This window comes from Haliotis rubra, unplaced genomic scaffold, assembly GCF_003918875.1.
Source record: "Haliotis rubra isolate DU_JTF1 unplaced genomic scaffold, ASM391887v1 Scf496, whole genome shotgun sequence".
Classification (NCBI taxonomy): domain Eukaryota; kingdom Metazoa; phylum Mollusca; class Gastropoda; order Lepetellida; family Haliotidae; genus Haliotis; species Haliotis rubra.
Genome location: NW_025767186.1, coordinates 395,289 through 413,519, shown reverse-complemented (window position 1 = coordinate 413,519; position 18,231 = coordinate 395,289). Strand labels below are relative to the sequence as shown.

The 18,231-nt window shown below is 42.0% G+C and overlaps 1 protein-coding gene across 1 annotated transcript in view; it reads left to right on the top strand.

Moving 5' to 3' along the window:
* The window catches only part of LOC124291562 (transient receptor potential cation channel subfamily M member 2-like), a 94,341-nt gene that overhangs the window by 55,161 nt on the left and 20,949 nt on the right, over nt 1–18,231 (top strand). Inside the window, exons 17-21 of the mRNA XM_046728580.1 lie at nt 2,394–2,540; nt 2,917–3,016; nt 3,360–3,585; nt 12,708–13,064; nt 15,788–15,931. Of these exons, the coding sequence (XP_046584536.1) occupies nt 2,394–2,540; nt 2,917–3,016; nt 3,360–3,585; nt 12,708–13,064; nt 15,788–15,931 (974 nt within the window). The remainder of the gene's footprint in view (nt 1–2,393; nt 2,541–2,916; nt 3,017–3,359; nt 3,586–12,707; nt 13,065–15,787; nt 15,932–18,231) is intronic.

The window sequence follows — 18,231 nt, the reverse complement described above, 5'->3', positions numbered from 1 at the left end:
GTTGATGATATAGTATTGTAGCATCAGGTCCTCGTGTGTTAACATTACTCACAGGTTGATCATTGTGATGACCTAACTCACACTATAACATGACTCCCCCTTCGATCAGTTGGATAGCCATACTCACACACTGACCAATGTTATGACTCGCCAGTACTACAGTCCGTTTGAGGCAAAATGATACCGATGAATTGCAATCTATCACAAAAACAAATAGACATAAAAGAATCAAACCAACGCGGACTGCAATAAAATCAACAGACCACCTCTAGGAAGATATTGCATAATTTGTGTCACAAAAATAAAAAATTGTCATCATTTCTTTGTGCGTTTTCTAAGTTTGTTACAAGGGCGCAGTGGCAACTAAAGGAACAGCCTGAAAAGCAAGATGCACATGCGTTAACGGGTTCTCAACAAATTTTTGAGCTGGCGAGATGACACGTACCCTAGCTGCACAGGCAGTGCACTGTATGTACTTAGTAATTGCATACTTCGTCACCCCCTGTCATTTTGTCCTTGAAGAAATCATAGACTTTGTAAATTATAGACTTTCATTATTTTCTCTCACTTTGTCAATCAGCAGTAATCACACGTCTCTGACGTCACTAATGCACGTGCATCTCGCTTTTCGCGCTGTTCCTTCAGTTGCCACTGCACCCTTTAAACAAACTTGGAAAACTCACAAATAAATTATGACAGTTTCTTAAACAACCTTTAGCCCGAAGCGGGTGATATAGTAGTAGGCTCTGTTCGTCCGTCCATCCGTCCGTCTGTGCGTACTTCCATACGTACGAACGTACGAATTGGAATATCTTAAGAACCGTTTACTAGATTCTTTTCATATTTGGTACCTAGGGTCATCACTGTAAAAGAAAGGTCCAAGTCAGGTTTGGTGACCTTGACCTTCATTTCAAGGTCACAAGGGGACGTTAACGTTTTACCTGCATCTCAAGAACCATTCCCTGGATTTTCTTCATATTTGACACCAAGCATTATCTGGGGAAGGTGCAGGGCCCAGTCAATTTTGGCAACCTTCACTTAATTTTCAGGGTCACAGAGACACTTTGAAGATTTCAGCATATTAACCTGCATGTTATGCTTGTCAGCGAGATGCCTGAAGAACAATTAACAGGAGTTTCTTCATAGTTGACACCAAGCTTTATCTAGGCAAGGCGCAGGGCCCAGTCGATTTTGGTGACCTTCACGTAATTTGTAAGGTCATGATGACACTTTGAAGATTTCAGCATGTTAAATTGCATGTTAGGATAGTCAGCAAGATATCGCAAAAATTATTCACTGGATTTTCTTCATATTTGACACCAAGCTTCACCTAGGGCAGGCCCAGGGCCCAGTCAATTTTGGCGATCTTCACATAATTTTCAGGGTCGCGACGACACTTTGAAGATTTCAGCATGTTAACCTGAATTGTCATCCAGATATTTCAAGAACGGTGCGCTGGATTTTCTTCATAGACTTTCAAGACTTCCCTTGAATGTTTTTCAATAAGCAGTTTCTTTAGTACTACTTTTGCATATTTCATACACTATGACATTCATGTCAAGGTCAAAGTCAGTCTTGAAATATGTGTGTGTTTGAACAACTAAAGAGCAAGATATCAAGAGAGGTTGACTGGTCATGTTTTTGTTGACATTTAACTTCATCTTAAACTTTCATTACTTATTAAGAAAGATTTGATAATTTGCAGCGGGGGATTATGTCACCTTAGTGACAATGCTTGTTTATTTTTGTGACACAAATTATGCAATTTTTTTTCTAGATTTGGTCTCTTCTTTTTATTGCAGTCCGCGTTGGTTTGATTCTTTTATGTGTATTTGTTTTTGTGTTAGGTTGCAGTTCATCGTTATCATTTTGTCTCAAACAGGCTGTAGGTGAACAGTAACATTGTGGCACATTATTGGGTGCCCTTGGAGGCAGCTAGACATGGATAGACATGGATCACATGTCAGCTTCACAATTCAGGATTGAATTAAACAACTCTGCAAATAGCCAGCTGACCGGATTACCTTTGTTGTTTGTGATTGAAATAAGCTGTGACTTTGGCTAGCCTTGTTGCACGTCCTCATACAGGTAGCTGTCAACAGCTGCATAAAGACATCCTTCATGTTACTGAGGAAGCATCTGAAACAGTACCTAATACTACCTTTCCTACCTTAGCTATAGTTAATGGTTTGCTTATACAGACCTTAAAGTTGAATGTGGACCTATTCAGGACTATCATTCAGATGAATCACTTGAGATGGAGGTGGTGAGGGCACCCCGGAATGGTGTTTGGGAATGTGTGCAGGATATTTATCATTAAAGGCTAGAAATATAATGCTCCAGTAAATGGGATGAGCACGTATAAGACATGTCAGTACATTCTCCTTCCTCAGAGGGTCACATCAGCCACAGGAGCAAACTCAAAGTCAGGGAAACATTTGAGTTCACCAACCCTGAAAAGCACCTGTTCCTCTGGGCCATCCTCTTCAACAGACGACAGATGGCAAGCCTCTTTTGGAAGCTGGGCAGAGATCAGCTCAGTAAGTAGTCTGCTTCAGGTCTTTGCAGATCTCCCCATTTGATTGAACTTGTGCACTTGTTGTAGAAAATCCAGTAGCTTGAACTCAGTAAATATTTTGATCCCCTCTGTAGGTTATAGATAGCCTCAGTTGGTTGAACATATCAACACATTGTAGATAGCCTCAGTTGGTTGAACATATCAACACATTGTAGATAGCCTCAGTAGGTTGAATTTGTTGACACATTGGATAGCCTCAGTTGGTTGAACATATCAACACATTGTAGATAGCCTCAGTTGGTTGAACATATCAACACATTGTAGATAGCCTCAGTAGGTTGAATTTGTTGACACATAGATAGCCTGACCACCTCAAGGACAAAATTCAATCCTTGCAGCATCAGGACTGGTGGCTTCCTCTCTGCTGAAGACGATGTCAGATGTTGCAGAGCATGATGAGGAGCTGGAGATGAGTGCTGACCTCCTGGACCATGCAGTGTGAGTAGGTCTACTCTTGTTGCTAGGTTACCCCTTGGGCCATGCAGCATGTAGGTCACAGAGTTATCCCCTCCTGTTTCTAGGTTATCCCTTGGGCCATGCAGCATGTAGGTCACAGAGTTATCCCCTCCTGTTGCTAGGTTACCCCTTTGGCCATGCAGCGTGTAGGTCACAGAGTTATCCCCTCCTGTTGCTAGGTTACCCCTTTGGCCATGCAGCATGTAGGTCACAGAGTTATCCCCTCCTGTTGCTAGGTTACCCCTTTGGCCATGCAGCATGTACGTCTCAGAGTTGTCCCCTCCAGTGAATGAATAATCAATAATAATTTCATACTTTTTTGTAGCCATTTCGAAAAGCAGTCATTTGATGTGCTTTCTGAATGTTACGGTCGAGACAAACGCCAAACCCACACACTGCTTGTGTGCGAGCAGAAGCAATGGGGGAAGACTACATTGTTCAAGCTGGCAGATGCCCACACTCTGATGGACTTCGCAGAACACAGCGCTTGTCAGACCAAGCTCAATGACATATGGAAGGGGAGGATGGCACTATACACTCCTGAGTGGAAGGTACACAACATAACTAGGGCTCCTTGCTGCAAAGCAGGAGACCTTTTGTAATCATTAATGTTTTTATTATTATTTATTATTCTGCCGTATTTTGTACCACTCGTACAAAAAGCACCGCTTGACAGAATCACTTGAAAAAAATCATCAAGGTGTCGACAGTGCTGAAGTTGTTTCTGCAAAAATCTCAAGGCTCTAGACCCAATAACAAAGGGCAGATAATTAATTAATTCAAAAATTTCAATTTCCAAAGCAATAATCTCCGCCCTCATGGGCACAATGTGTGAAGCCCATTTCTGGAGTCCCCCGCCGTGATATTGCTGGAATATTGCGACGTAAAAGTGACGTAAAACTAAACTCAGTCAGTCAGGCAATAATCTCCGAAAGTACAAGTCCAATGACTACCAAATTTCTGGAGCAGCTCTGGAATCCGATTACCTTCAATTTCAACTGCAGGATCCATGGGGCTACGAGGCACCGTTTGGCCTCCATATTGGATTGAAGGAAATTTCACGTTTTTGACGGGTAGGCATTTCCACTAGTCCGTATGTCATGTGTGTGTGCATCTGATAGCTGGAGCACTGGCAATTCCAGAACACTAATTGTTTTGACTGTAGACCCAAGGACAACGGAACTACAGCCTGTCAAAGAGGGAACTATTGCGTCTCCCGAAGTTTTTAAAAGGTACATGACCCCCACGACCCGGGCTGTATTTGGAAGGTTCGTTCGCGTGTGAAAAACATGTTCTTGCTTTCTTGCAACGGTTTCTAGCCTTTAAATCCACTTCAAACACTCGTAACTATGAGACCAACCGTCCGATTTCGACAAAAATATACTTGTGCAAGTGAAATTCTGTCTTCCTCACTGTAGTTGCTATCTTCATCGGTTCTCTAGGGAGTACAATGAAAGTTTGCAGTATGTATCTCAAAAGTTTGCTGATCATTTTCTGTTCTATGGTGCATGTTAAAAGTATCACCGTTTGGTAATGTTGGTCAGATGAAATTGAGATAACTGATGGAAGCGTTAGTAAAATCTGCCAACAAACCCCACTCGCTGGCTTTCCAATGCCGAAAGAGCAAATCCACTTTTGTTATCAGCTCAGTGTTCTGCTAATTATGGTTATAAGTGACCTGTTTATAGGTGTATATTTGCTTGCTCTGAAGTTCAGAAGTTCAGTTGCGACAGCGTGATAGTAAGAGTGTAATGAATATGAGCACTGACCATTGAAATATCTTACTTGCTGTGGATTGCATGATACAAAGTAATGGATACTAATATGGGCTCTATCGCCTCATGTCAACATTTCAATGCTACAGCCGTTGAAATATAAGCTGACATGGCACAAGAGCAGTATCAACTAACACCTTAATGTTGATCATGACTTGTCAGGCACCTCTATCGGCAGACAATGCGATAGAAGGTGAGCGTTCTTGATAGTAACAAAATGTTATGTCATGACTGTGTCGCACCATCACTTCTCCTGACAACAGCTGTCGATAGTGACGGTTGCGTTTGCGCCAGTTGTGAAACGGGCAAATAGAATTACAGTGGACTCTCTTTAGTCCGACATTCCCTGTAAACCGACATGTATATTTGGTCTTGAATTTGTCTCTACATAATATCATATAAAAAAACTCCCTCTAATCCGACATCCCTCTATTCAATTCTCTACACTCAAATCTGGTCCAAAAACATGTTTTTATGCAAATTGACTCTCTTTCAACCAACATTGTAACTTCACAAGAGATTGTATCAGTGAACACATGGGCGAGAGAGAGGTGGCCTACCAAGGCGAAATAGGATTGACAGTTAATTACTTGCTGATTTCTTCTTCAAAGGATTCATAGATTGGTGAAATCACATGTTAAGTGCTTGTTATGATTCACTGACACTGACTTTGACACTGAGATCATCTCTATTTAGCATGAGTATTGCCAGTGCCACAACACATATTATATTATAGTAAGAAGTCATAGTAAGTTACTGCACTACAAGTCAATGGCTACCCCACCTCCTAAGACAATAAGGACTGAGTTAACTCTAGATATAACTGTATATACTAGTAAACACACGTTTCGATGTTTCTGCTGGTGGACTGTTTTCAAGATTCATCATGAGCTCGGTAGGAATGTAAGTATGCTGAGTCAATACGGTCCTTGGTATTGTTTCTATATTTGTTGTTGAAAATAGATTACTGGAAACGCTTTGTTTTGTTGTTTGAGATAGACTAATGTTTTAATCCATATAATGTGAATCACAGTAAACAATTCTCATCATTTGATTGTAGTCACTTTCCAAAGCCACAACTGTCATTATCCAAACCATACGACACAATCCTTTGTATCTAACCCAGGACCAGAAGAATTCAAAGCTAATGAATGACGCATTTCCCCATTACCGACAGTGATAGCCATTACTGTAGCCATTACTACTTTCGATATCTACGTGGACAGGTACAAATGGCTAGATTGTATTATATCCAAGGAGCGCTCATCGCTGCTCGCAGCAATATTTTCTACTTACAATGAGTATAACATGTATATGTATTCACTGCAAGGTACTATCACATGCTGGATAGACAATGTGAACATGTTTACTGCTAAAATGTATATTATGTATTTGCTGCAAGGTACTCATCACATGCTGGATAGACAAGTTTCAACTGCAGTGCTAAAAGGTGGAACTCCAAAGGATAGAATCAGGAACAGTATTGTAGGTGGTCCTGTAGGTGTGAATCACAAGCAGTATTGTAGGTAGTCCTGTAGGTGTGCATCAGGAGCAGTATTGTAGGTGGTCCTGTAGGTGTGCATCACCGAAGCAGTATTGTAGGTAGTCCTGTAGGTGTGCATCAGGAGCAGTATTGTAGGTGGTCCAGTAGGTGTGCATCAGGAGCAGTATTATAGGTGGTCCTGTAGGTGTGAATCAGGAGCAGTATTGTAGGTGGTCCTGTAGGTGTGCATCACAGAGCAGTATTGTAGGTGGTCCTGTAGGTGTGCATCAGGAGCAGTATTGTAGGTGGTCCGTATTGTAGGTGTGCATCAGGAACAGTATTGTAGGTGGTCCTGTAGGTGTGCATCACGAGCAGTATTGTAGGTGGTCCGGTAGGTGTGCATCAGGAACAGTATTGTAGGTGGTCCTGTAGGTGTGCATCAGGAAGCAGTATTGTAGGTGGTCCTGTAGGTGTGCATCACAAGCAGTATTGTAGGTGGTCCTGTAGGTGTGCATCAGGAACAGTATTGTGGTGGTCCTGTAGGTGTGCATCAGGAGCAGTATTGTAGGTGGTCCTGTAGGTGTGCATCACGAGCAGTATTGTAGGTGGTCCGGTAGGTGTGCATCAGGAGCAGTATTGTAGGTGGTCCTGTAGGTGTGCATCAGGAGCAGTATTGCAGTGTGCATGTGTAGAGTGTCCGGTGGGTGTGCATCAGGAGTAGTATTGTAGGTGGTCCTGTAGGTGTCCATCAGGAGCAGTATTGTAGGTGGTCCTGTAGGTGTGCATCAGGAACAGTATTGTAGGTGGTCCTGTAGGTGTGCATCAGGAGCAGTATTGTAGGTGGTCCTGTAGGTGTGCATCAGGAACAGTATTGTAGGTGGTCCTGTAGGTGTGCATCAGAAGCAGTATTGTAGGTGGTCCTGTAGGTGTGCATCAGGAAGCAGTATTGTAGGTGGTCCTGTAGGTGTGCATCAGGAACAGTATTGTAGGTGGTCCCAGTAGGTGTGCATCAGGAGCAGTATTGTAGGTGTCCTGCATCAGGAGCAGTATTATAGGTGGTCCTGTAGGTGTGCATCAGGAGTAGTATTGTAGATGGTCCTGTAGGTGTCCATCAGGAGCAGTATTGTAGGTGGTCCTGTACGTGTCCATCAGGAGCAGTATTGTAGGTAGTCCTGTAGGTGCATCCATCAGGAACAGTATTGTAGGTGTGCATCAGGAGCAGTATTGTAGGTGTGCATCAGGAGCAGTATTGTAGGTGGTCCTGTAGGTGTGCATCAGGAGCAGTATTGTAGGTGGTCCTGTAGGTGTACATCAAGAGCAGTATTGTAGGTGGTCCTGTAGGTGTGCATCAGGAGCAGTATTGTAGGTAGGTGTGCATCAGGAGCAGTATTGTAGGTGGTCCTGTAGGTGTGCATCAAGAGCAGTATTGTAGGTGGTCCTGTAGGTGTGCATCAGGAAAGTGACTTGTGAGTATTGTAGGTGTGCATCAGGAGCAGTATAGCGAGCCCGATCCAGTCCCGGCCGATAAGCCCCGCCCCCCTTAGCTTTTTGACGTTAGGGGGACAAATCCACGGACTAATCACATCACCCGCCACGGTAAACGTGACGCGTGATTGTGAACGTTGTTGATGAATTCTGCTTGTTGTAATGCACGTTGGTATCCGGGCGCTTGTGAATGATATTTAAAGAGAGAAAGTTATATCGTGACTTTATTTTTAATATATTTTAGTTGACAGATTGTAATTGGCGAAAGTGAAAATGAGTATTGCATGCTTTCGATGAAAAATCGCCTCTCGGCCAGCTACTGAGTGTGGAACGTGTTTCTGGCGGTACCTATCTGGCAATTCTCACATCCGATCAAAGATATTAGCAGGGAAGCGGTAACAGAATTATGTTGTTTCGCTTTTTCTAAAAATTCCCATCGTAATATTACAAAAACCGTGAACACAGCCACATGTTCAAGTTGGAATCGTTTCGGTATCTATAAATAGATTGTCAAAACTTTATTTATTTATACGTGGTTCAAATTTAGTTAAATCAATAATGTGAAAAACATGGGTTTCTACCTTATTTGTCTATATTTGTAAACAAATAAATCACTGGATATCCTATTTGATCTTATTTGGGAATCTGGAAAAAGGTTTTTGGGTTTGTAAACAGTATGTTTTGCATGGATGTATCTGGACATACCCAGAAGCAAATTTTCAGGAGCTAATCTGCTAATTCTCAGTATATTTTCTCTCTTCAAAAATCTGTACACCATCCTAAAAATGACACTGAATATAAGAAAATCCATTTTAAATCATCCTTTCCAATATATTTTTCTATGTGTACTTTGTTGTGGTATCATAATTTACAAACTTCCACAATACCGGCTTCATGAACTGCCAGCATTTACATAAGGTATGTCACCACCACAATAACTGTGTAAAGAAGATCCAAGTCTTCACCTGTACACTGGACCTATCTTCCAGACATAGAAACCTGTGATGCAAAAATCTTTGAACAGGGGATCCACAGTTTATCAAACAATTAACTAGCATTGAAGTAGAATGTTACACAATACAAATATAAATATGCTTTTTCTTCATAGATATTTAACTACTAACTACTAATGTAAATAAGGTGTAAAAGAATATATCCTAAGTTCAAAGCTTTTAGGTAAATGAAATTACATATTGTCATTATTGGCTTCCTTAAACAATGATAATCTTTGTTTTATTAGATCTGAGACCATATCCCTAGGGACATAACACTAATTTTGATATATTCCCTTTTCTGGAGATACTTACTAGTGTTATCAAAAATATATTTAAGTTGTTTCTAAATTGGTAACAAAATAAAAGTTTAAGAAAACACACACATGAAAATGTCCTGGAAGCTTTCACCTCCTTCAAAACCAGTGTGCAATTTAATATAGAGCTCATTTTTTCAAATAACCATCCACAAACCTTGAAATCAATTTGTCCAAAAACCACCATCTTAATAAACACTACTTTGGCTCAAATGTCTTCAAATAATGGTAACCTCCTCAAAAGCTGATGATTTCCTAAGGAAGTTTTTACATCAAATCGTAGGATAAATATATGTTTCAATATTCATTCCAGTTACATGACTAGTCAACTACTGAAAATTTTGTAAAAGTTATTCTGTTCCAAAGACTGGAATAATGCCTGACCAGGAGTGTGACCTATTTCTTTTCACATTTTCGGGATGTTGAAATTTATAATCATGGAGCTTGATACTAGTAACTCATTTCTACAGAATAATCCAACTTTAAGTAAATATATTATTTAAAAATCCAAAGATATCTTTACAGCAGGAGCCAACAAACTAAGTTAATTATTAGCAGAGTGATTGTTCTGCCAGAAGTACGTATTTAGTGTTTGTTTGCCTTAGCTCTGCCTTAAATCCACATGAAACTGATATATGTCAGTCAATTAAGTAGTTATTTATAATTAATTATGTTATTATTTATTTTCATTACCTTTCCATCGTTTACTTAAGGATCTAGAGATTCTAAAAAACATGCCTTGCTATCATTTTCCAGTGAATTATAATTAAAAAACCCGGTTATATGTTATTACTCCTAAAATGTACCAGTGCGCCTCCCATACATGTTAAATAAATTATGTTGTAACAAAATTCAAAGAAATAATGTTCTCATAGTTAAGAGAAATACCCCTTTATTTCCTCCGTCCAATATTCCAGAAAAGTTTCACTATTCTTCTCACATAGTTTTCGTCTCTGATCCATGATGGAGTAACGTAATTCAATTCAAGGTCCCATCTCTTTATAAACATTCTGGAAATATTTATGGCATGGTTTTATAAACACTCATTTGAATTAATTTTGTTATTTGGATGTTGCCTGATAGGCAACTGCTGACACTGACTATGTTTCCGTTTGAATAAAAAAATATTATTTCTGGAATATTTTGCACTAATAACAGATACTGTACTGTAGGCTTTCAGATTGTGTTTTTGAAACTTTAAAACATCCTATAATGTGTGACAAATTTAAGAATATTTAAGAGGCTTATGGTAACAACATTCACCACATTGTTCTTTAATGTAACAAGTTCTGCTATTTCGATCGACCAGTGGCTTGAAATCAGATCGCTATCAGATTTAGTTTACATTGTGTCATGGCTTTCGTCTGTCTCATTTCAGCTTTATTGTGTACCAATTCAATGCCCAGTATTGACAAAACATGTTAAGCAAAAACAATTTTGTAGTTACAAGTATTGCCCGTGTTTTTAAATAACGCTTGCAAAGTCTTAAAGTGCTATTTGTTGTCATCTACTGGCAATGATTTTGCACATGTGCTTGAAAATGTGTAAATTCGTGCAAAATTCTCACCCACAAGCAGACGTAGGTTTTAAGGAGCGATGGTGCTGGCATTTCATTGATCGTGAGGCATATCAGCCCTTGATCCGGGCCTCAAATCTTTTGTCTCGACCGTAATGGTCGCGGTTAAAGGTACACATCAAATCGCAGCAATATGTAACAGATATAGCGAGTGTGAATAGCATAATCTGAAGCACATCGCTTCCGGTACCATCGATGACCCCGAAATAAGTGACAAATCCACAAAGTGCCGCCGGCCTGCTGATTGGCCAAAAATTGACGCATATCAGTTTTGTTTGACAGACTGGATCGGGTCTATTGTAGGTGTGCATCAGGAGCAGTATTGTAGGTGTGTGCATCAGGAGCAGTATTGTAGGGTGGTCCTGTAGGTGTGCATCAGGAGCAGTATTGTAGGTGGTCCTGTAGGTGTGCATCACAGGAGCAGTATTGTAGGTGGTCCTGTAGGTGTGCATCAGAGCAGTATTATAGGTGGTCCTGTAGGTGTGCATCAGGAGCAGTATTGTAGGTGGTCCTGTAGGTGTGCATCAGGAGCAGTATTGTAGGTGGTCCTGTAGGTGTGCATCAGGAGCAGTATTGTAGGTGGTCCTGTAGGTGTGCATCAGGAGCAGTATTGTAGAGTGGTCCTGTAGGTGTGCATCAGGAGCAGTATTGTAGGTGGTCCTGTAGGTGTGCATCAGGAGCAGTATTGTAGGTGGTCCTGTAGGTGTGCATCAGGAGCAGTATTGTAGGTAGTCATGTAGGTGAGCAGTATTGTAGATGTTCATCAGGAGTAGTATTGTAGGTGGTCCTGTAGGTGTGCATCAGGAGCAGTATTGTAGGTGTGCATCAGGAGCAGTATTGTAGATGGTCCTGTAGGTGTGCATCAGGAGCAGTATTGTAGGTGGTCCTGTAGGTGTGCATCAGGAGCAGTATTGTAGATGGTCCTGTAGGTGTCCATCAGGAGCAGTATTGTAGGTGGTCCTGTAAGTGTCCATCAGGAGCAGTATTGTAGGTGGTCTTGTGAGTGTGCATCAGGAGCAGTATTGTAGGTAGTCCTGTAGGTGTGCATCAGGAACAGTATTGTAGGTGTGCATCAGGAACAGTATTGTAGGTGGTCCTGTACGTGTCCATCAGAAGCAGTATTGTAGGTGGTCTTGTGAGTATTGTGGTAGTGTGCATCAGGAGCAGTATTGTAGGTGATGGTAATGTAGGTGTCCATCAGGAATCAGGAGCAGTATTGTAGGTGGTCCTGTAGGTGTGCATCAGGAGCAGTATTGTAGGTGTCCTGTACGTGTCCATCAGGAGCAGTATTGTAGGTGGTCCTGTAAGTGTCCATCAGGAGCAGTATTGTAGGTGGTCTTGTGAGTGTGCATCAGGAGCAGTATTGTAGATGATCCTGTATGTGTCCATCAGGAGCAGTATTGTAGGTGGTCCTGTAAGTGTCCATCAGGAGCAGTATTGTAGGTGGTCTTGTGAGTGTGAATCACAAGCAGTATTGTAGATGATCCTGTATGTGTCCATCAGGAGCAGTATTGTAGGTGGTCCTGTAGGTGTGCATCAGGAGCAGTATTGTAGATTGTCCTGTACGTGTCCATCAGGAGCAGTATTGTAGGTGGTCCTGTAAGTGTCCATCAGGAGCAGTATTGTAGGTGGTCTTGTGAGTGTGCATCAGGAGCAGTATTGTAGGTAGTCCTGTAGGTGTGCATCAGGAACAGTATTGTAGGTGTGCATCAGGAACAGTATTGTAGGTGGTCCTGTACGTGTCCATCAGAAGCAGTATTGTAGGTGGTCTTGTGAGTGTGCATCAGGAGCAGTATTGTAGATGGTAATGTAGGTGTCCATCAGGAGCAGTATTGTAGGTGGTCCTGTACGTGTGCATCAGCAACAGTATTGTAGTCGTGCATCAGGAACAGTATTATAGGTAGTCATGTTGGTGAGCAGTATTGACAGAGCCTTTAGTGGAGAGAATCTAGAGGAGGGTTGGGGAGGGATCAGGTACAGCATTGGGTGGATACTTTCAACCACTGGTCTGTTGGTCTCAACTTTATTCTTTACTTCTTATACAGATCATCATAACAATCCTGCTGCCCTTCCTGCTACCATTCATCAAGTTTACCAGCAACAACTCGGTGGTGGACATGCTGGATGGGAATGACAGCGATGATGAGGAGCTTGTGGATGACAGCCATACCCCAGGGCACAGCCCCGGACGGACAGCTGAGTCTCCCAGCAAGGCTAACCAGGTGGAGCCAGGCAGTGATGATGCAGAGTACACACCGGCAATGTCACGGGGAAAGAAGAAGCAGAAGAAGAGAAAACTTTACTCTGTCAACCTCATGGACTTCAGTCGCTCCAGCATCAACATCTTCACAGCCATCTTCTACTTCTACGCTGCACCAGTAACCAAGTTCTACTGTAACGTGGTATGTCTCCTCTTTCACGTGCTATAGAGATGATCTCTGTACTGGGAGTGTTGTGTTATGTCAGGATCTCCGTACTGGGAGTGTTGTGTTATTGTCAGGATCTCCGTACTGGGAGTGTTGTGTTATGTCAGGATCTCCGTACTGGGAGTGTTGTGTTATTGTCAGGATCTCCGTACTGGGAGTGTTGTGTTATTGTCAGGATCTCCTTACTGGGAGTGTTGTGTTATTGTCAGGATCTCCGTAATGTCAGTGTTGTGTTATAGAGAGGATCTCCGTACTGGGAGTGTTATGTTATATAGAGGATCTCTGTACTGGGAGTGTTGTGTTATAGAGAGGATCTCTGTACTGTGAGTGTTGTGTTATAGAGAGGATCTCCGTAATGGGAGTGTTGTGTTATTGTCAGGATCTCCATACTGGGAGTGTTGTGTTATGTCAGGATCTCCATAATGTGAGTGTTGTGTTATGTCAGGATCTCCATACTGGGAGTGTTGTGTTATTGTCAGAATTTCTGTACTGGGAGTGTTGTGTTATGTCAGGATCTCTGTACTGGGAGTGTTGTGTTATGTCAGGATCTCCGTAATGTGAGTGTTGTGTTATGTCAGGATCTCCGTACTGGGAGAGTTGTGTTATTGTCAGGATTTCTGTACTGGGAGTGTTGTGTTATTGTCAGGATCTCCATAATGTGAGTGTTGTGTTATGTCAGGATCTCCATACTGGGAGTGTTGTGTTATTGTCAGGATTTCTGTACTGTGAGTGTTGTGTTATTGTCAGGATCTCTGTACTGGGAGTGTTGTGTTATGTCTGGATCTCAATAATGTGAGCGTTGTGTTATGTCAGGATGTCACGTAATAATGTGAGTGGGAGTTGTGTTATGTCAGGATCTCGTACATACCGGGGAGTGTTGTGTTATTGTCAGGATTTCTGTACCTGTGAGTGTTGTGTTATTGTCAGGATCTCTGTACTGGGAGTGTTGTGTTATGTCTGGATCTCAATAATGTGAGCGTTGTGTTATGTCAGGATGTCCGTAATGGGAGTGTTGTGTTATTGTTAGGATTTCTGTACTGGGAGTGGTGTGTTATGTCAGGATCTCCGTACTGGGAGTGTTGTGTTATGTCAGGATCTCCATACTGGGAGTGTTGTGTTATGTCAGGATCTCCATAATGTGAGTGTTGTGTTATGTCAGGATCTCCGTACTGGGAGTGTTGTGTTATTGTCAGGATTTCTGTACTGGGAGTGTTGTGTTATTGTCAGGATTTCTGTACTGGGAGCGTTGTGTTATGTCAGGATCTCCGTACTGGGAGTGTTGTGTTATAGAGAGGATCTCCGTACTGTGAGTGTTGTGTTATTGTCAGGATCTCCGTACTGGAAGTGTTGTGTTATTGTCAGGATCTCCGTACTGGGAGTGTTGTGTTATTGTCAGGATCTCCATACTGGGAGTGTTGTGTTATTGTCAGGATCTCCGTACTGGGAGCGTTGTGTTATTGCTTTGAGTGTTGTCTTATAGAGAGGATATCCTTACTGGGAGTGTTGTCTTAAAGAGAGGATATCCTTAGTGGGAGTGTTGTGTTATTGTCAGGATCTCAGTACTGGGAGTGTTGTGTTATTGTCCAGATCTCAGTAATGGGAGTGTTGTGTTATAGAGAGGATCTCCCTACTGGGAGTGTTGTGTTATAGAGAGGATCTCCCTACTGGGAGTGTTGTGTTATTGTCAGGATCTCAGTACTGTGAGTGTTGTGTTATAGAGAGGATCTCTGTACTGTGAGTGTTGTGTTATTGTCAGGATCTCTGTACTGTGAGTGTTGTGTTATTGAGAGGATCTCAGTACTGTGAGTGTTGTGTTATAGAGAGGATCTCCGTACTGTGAGTGTTGTGTTATTGTCAGGATCTCTGTACTGTGAGTGTTGTGTTATTGTCCAGATCTCTGTACTGTGAGTGTTGTGTTATTGTCCAGATCTCTGTACTGTGAGAGTTGTGTTATTGTCCGGATCTCCGTACTGTGAGTGTTGTGTTATTGTCAGGATCTCCATACTGTGAGTGTTGTGTTATTGTCTGGATCTCTGTACTGTGAGAGTTGTGTTATTGTCCCAATCTCTGTACTGTGAGTGTTGTGTTATTGTCTGGATCTCTGTACTGTGAGAGTTGTGTTATTGTCCGGATCTCTGTACTGTGAGAGTTGTGTTATTGTCAGGATCTCTGTACTGTGAGAGTTGTGTTATTGTCCCGATCTCTGTACTGTGAGTGTTGTGGTATTGTCCCGATCTCTGTACTGTGAGAGTTGTGTTATTGTCAGGATCTCTGTACTGTGAGAGTTGTGTTATTGTCCGGATCTCTGTACTGTGAGTGTTGTGTTTTTGTCTGGATCTCCGTACTGTGAGTGTTGTCTTATTGTCAGGATCTCCATACTGTCAGTGTTGTGTTATTGTCTGGATCTCTGTACTGTGAGTGTTGTGTTATTGTCCAGATCTCTGTACTGTCAGTGTTGTGTTATTGTCTGGATCTCTGTACTGTGAGAGTTGTGTTTTTGTCTGGATCTCTGTACTGTGAGTGTCGTGTTATTGTCAGGATCTCCATACTGTGAGTGTTGTGTTATTGTCTGGATCTCTGTACTGTGAGTGTTGTGTTATTGTCCGGATCTCCATACTGGGAGTGTTGTGTTATTGTCCGGATCTCCATACTGTGAGTGTTGTGTTATTGTCAGATGCTGTACTCTGCTGTTATTTCAGGGATCCTACGTTGGCTTTCTATGCATCTTCAGCTATTTTGTACTGATTGACCTTCGACCTAGTACCGAGGCTGACTCTCCCTCAGTGTATGAGATGGTGACTTGGGTGTGGCTCGTCACCATGTTGCTGGAGGAGGGTAGACAGGTATGTCACAGAGGGGATACGGTAGGCAGACAGGTGTGTCAGTCTACTTTAGCTTGGAGTACTCATAACATAGTCTACATTAGCTTGGAGTACTCATAACATAGTCTAGATTAGCTTGGAGTACTCGTAACATACTCTAGATTAGCTTGGAATACTTGTAACGAAGTTTACATTTGCTTGCAGTCCGCGTAGGCATTCTGGTTCTGGTAATGTAATCTACATCAGCTTGGCGTTCTGGTAATGTAGTCTACATCAGCTTATGGCTCTGGTAATGTAGTCAACATCAGCTTGGCGTTCTGGTAATGTAGTCTACATCAGCTTGGCGTTCTGGTAATGTAGTCTACATCAGCTTGGCGTTCTGGTAATGTAGTCTACATCAGCTTGGGGTTCTGGTAATGTAGTCTACATCAGCTTATGGCTCTGGTAATGTAGTCTACATCAGCTTGGCGTTCTGGTAATGTAGTCTACATCAGCTTGGCGTTCTGGTAATGTAGTCTACATCAGCTTCTAGTAATGGGTTCACGCTCTGGTAATGTAGTCTACATCAGCTTATGGCTCTGGTAATGTAGTCTTCATCAGCTTGGCGTTTTGGTAATGTAGTCTACATCAGCTTGGCGTTCTGGTAATGTAGTCTACATCAGCTTATGGCTCTGGTAATGTAGTCTACATCAGCTTATGGCTCTGGTAATGTAGTCTACATCAGCTTGGCGTTCTGGTAATGTAGTCAACATCAGCTTGGCGTTCTGGTAATGTAGTCTACATCAGCTTGGCGTTCTGGTAATGTAGTCTACATCAGCTTGGGGTTCTGGTAATGTAGTCTACATCATCTTGGCGTTCTGGTAATGTAGTCTACATCAGCTTATGGCTCTGGGTGCAGTTCCACTAACCGATCTTAGCCCTATGCCAATCGTAAACCCCTAAAATCCCAATCTTAGCGTGACGTTACGATCGGCATACCGTTCCACTTACCAATCTTACCCATGTCAATCGTAAAGTTAAGATTCAAAGTCTAAGTTGCTCATGACCAACTTAGGATAGCTAAAATCAATCGTAGAGAAACGAAAATGGTGGTTTTCCTATTCTATGTGAAAAATAAGAGCGAGAATTTCACCGTGAGCGTCCCCTAAAATCCCCCATGAAATGAATTTGTATATTTCTGTGATGTAAACAAACACTGCACTGAAGCCTTACAAATGTCAGGCCAGTCTCACCACTGTCGTCATGGGAACACAGCCGGTGTAATACATTTGTACAACAATATTGCAACGTCATGGTTAAGAATAGGGACAGCCATGAAGTGAACAATGTTCTGAATCAAAAAGATACAAATATGTTTGATTTGACATGCCCTTATTTGGTGGGGTATTCTATTCAAGGCCACTGACAGATTCTACATACGTTATAGAGGATGCCTCTTCACGCCTTGTTTATTCTGATTGACAAGGATCAGGCACATATTAAAAGCTATGACACAATTGACATTTTTTAAAGTCCAGACTTAAAACCTGTTCTCAGTATATTACTTATAATCTCGGCTGTAAATACTCTTGTGTAAATTATCTGTACATGGCGCTTTGAGCATGCCCCAGGATGTGGAATAGGCACACTATAAATATGCATTTATTATTATTATATTATGCCTGATACCCAGCGTTCACACGCACTTGCACCTGAAACCAAGGTGCTCACTACCCTAATATTTTCCTCTAGGTTTTTTCTCCACGTTTACACTTGGTTGGAAAAATACCCATGAAGGCCCGGGTTAGAATACTGAACTTCAATAACCCATGCCTGTCGTAAGAGGCAACTAATGGGATCGGGGTGGTCAGGCTCGCTGACTTGGTTGACACATGTCATCGGTTCCCATCTGCGCAGATCAATGCGCATGCTGTTGATCACTGGATTGTCTGGTCCAGACTCGATTATTTATAGCTAAGATACATAGCGTTCACTAACATGAATGCTCATGTTAGTGAACGCTATGCATCTTAGCTAGATTATTTACAGACCACCGCCATATAGCTGGACTATTGCTGAGTGCGGCGTAAATCTAAACTCGCTCACTCACTCAGTTGGTTCGAAAACTACTTTCTATCATTTGCTAGACTATGCAAAGGGAGATAACTCGTGCCTCGCATTCCTCTATCTCTCGCACGAAAGAGTCTCGATCTAAGCTTGGATCAGATCGTAAGATCGAGACCGGCTACGATCAGCCTAAGATCGGTTAGTGAAACGGGTGTAACTTTTAGCTAAGACGATTGTAAAATTGGCGTAACTTGCTAAGATTGATCTTAGATAAG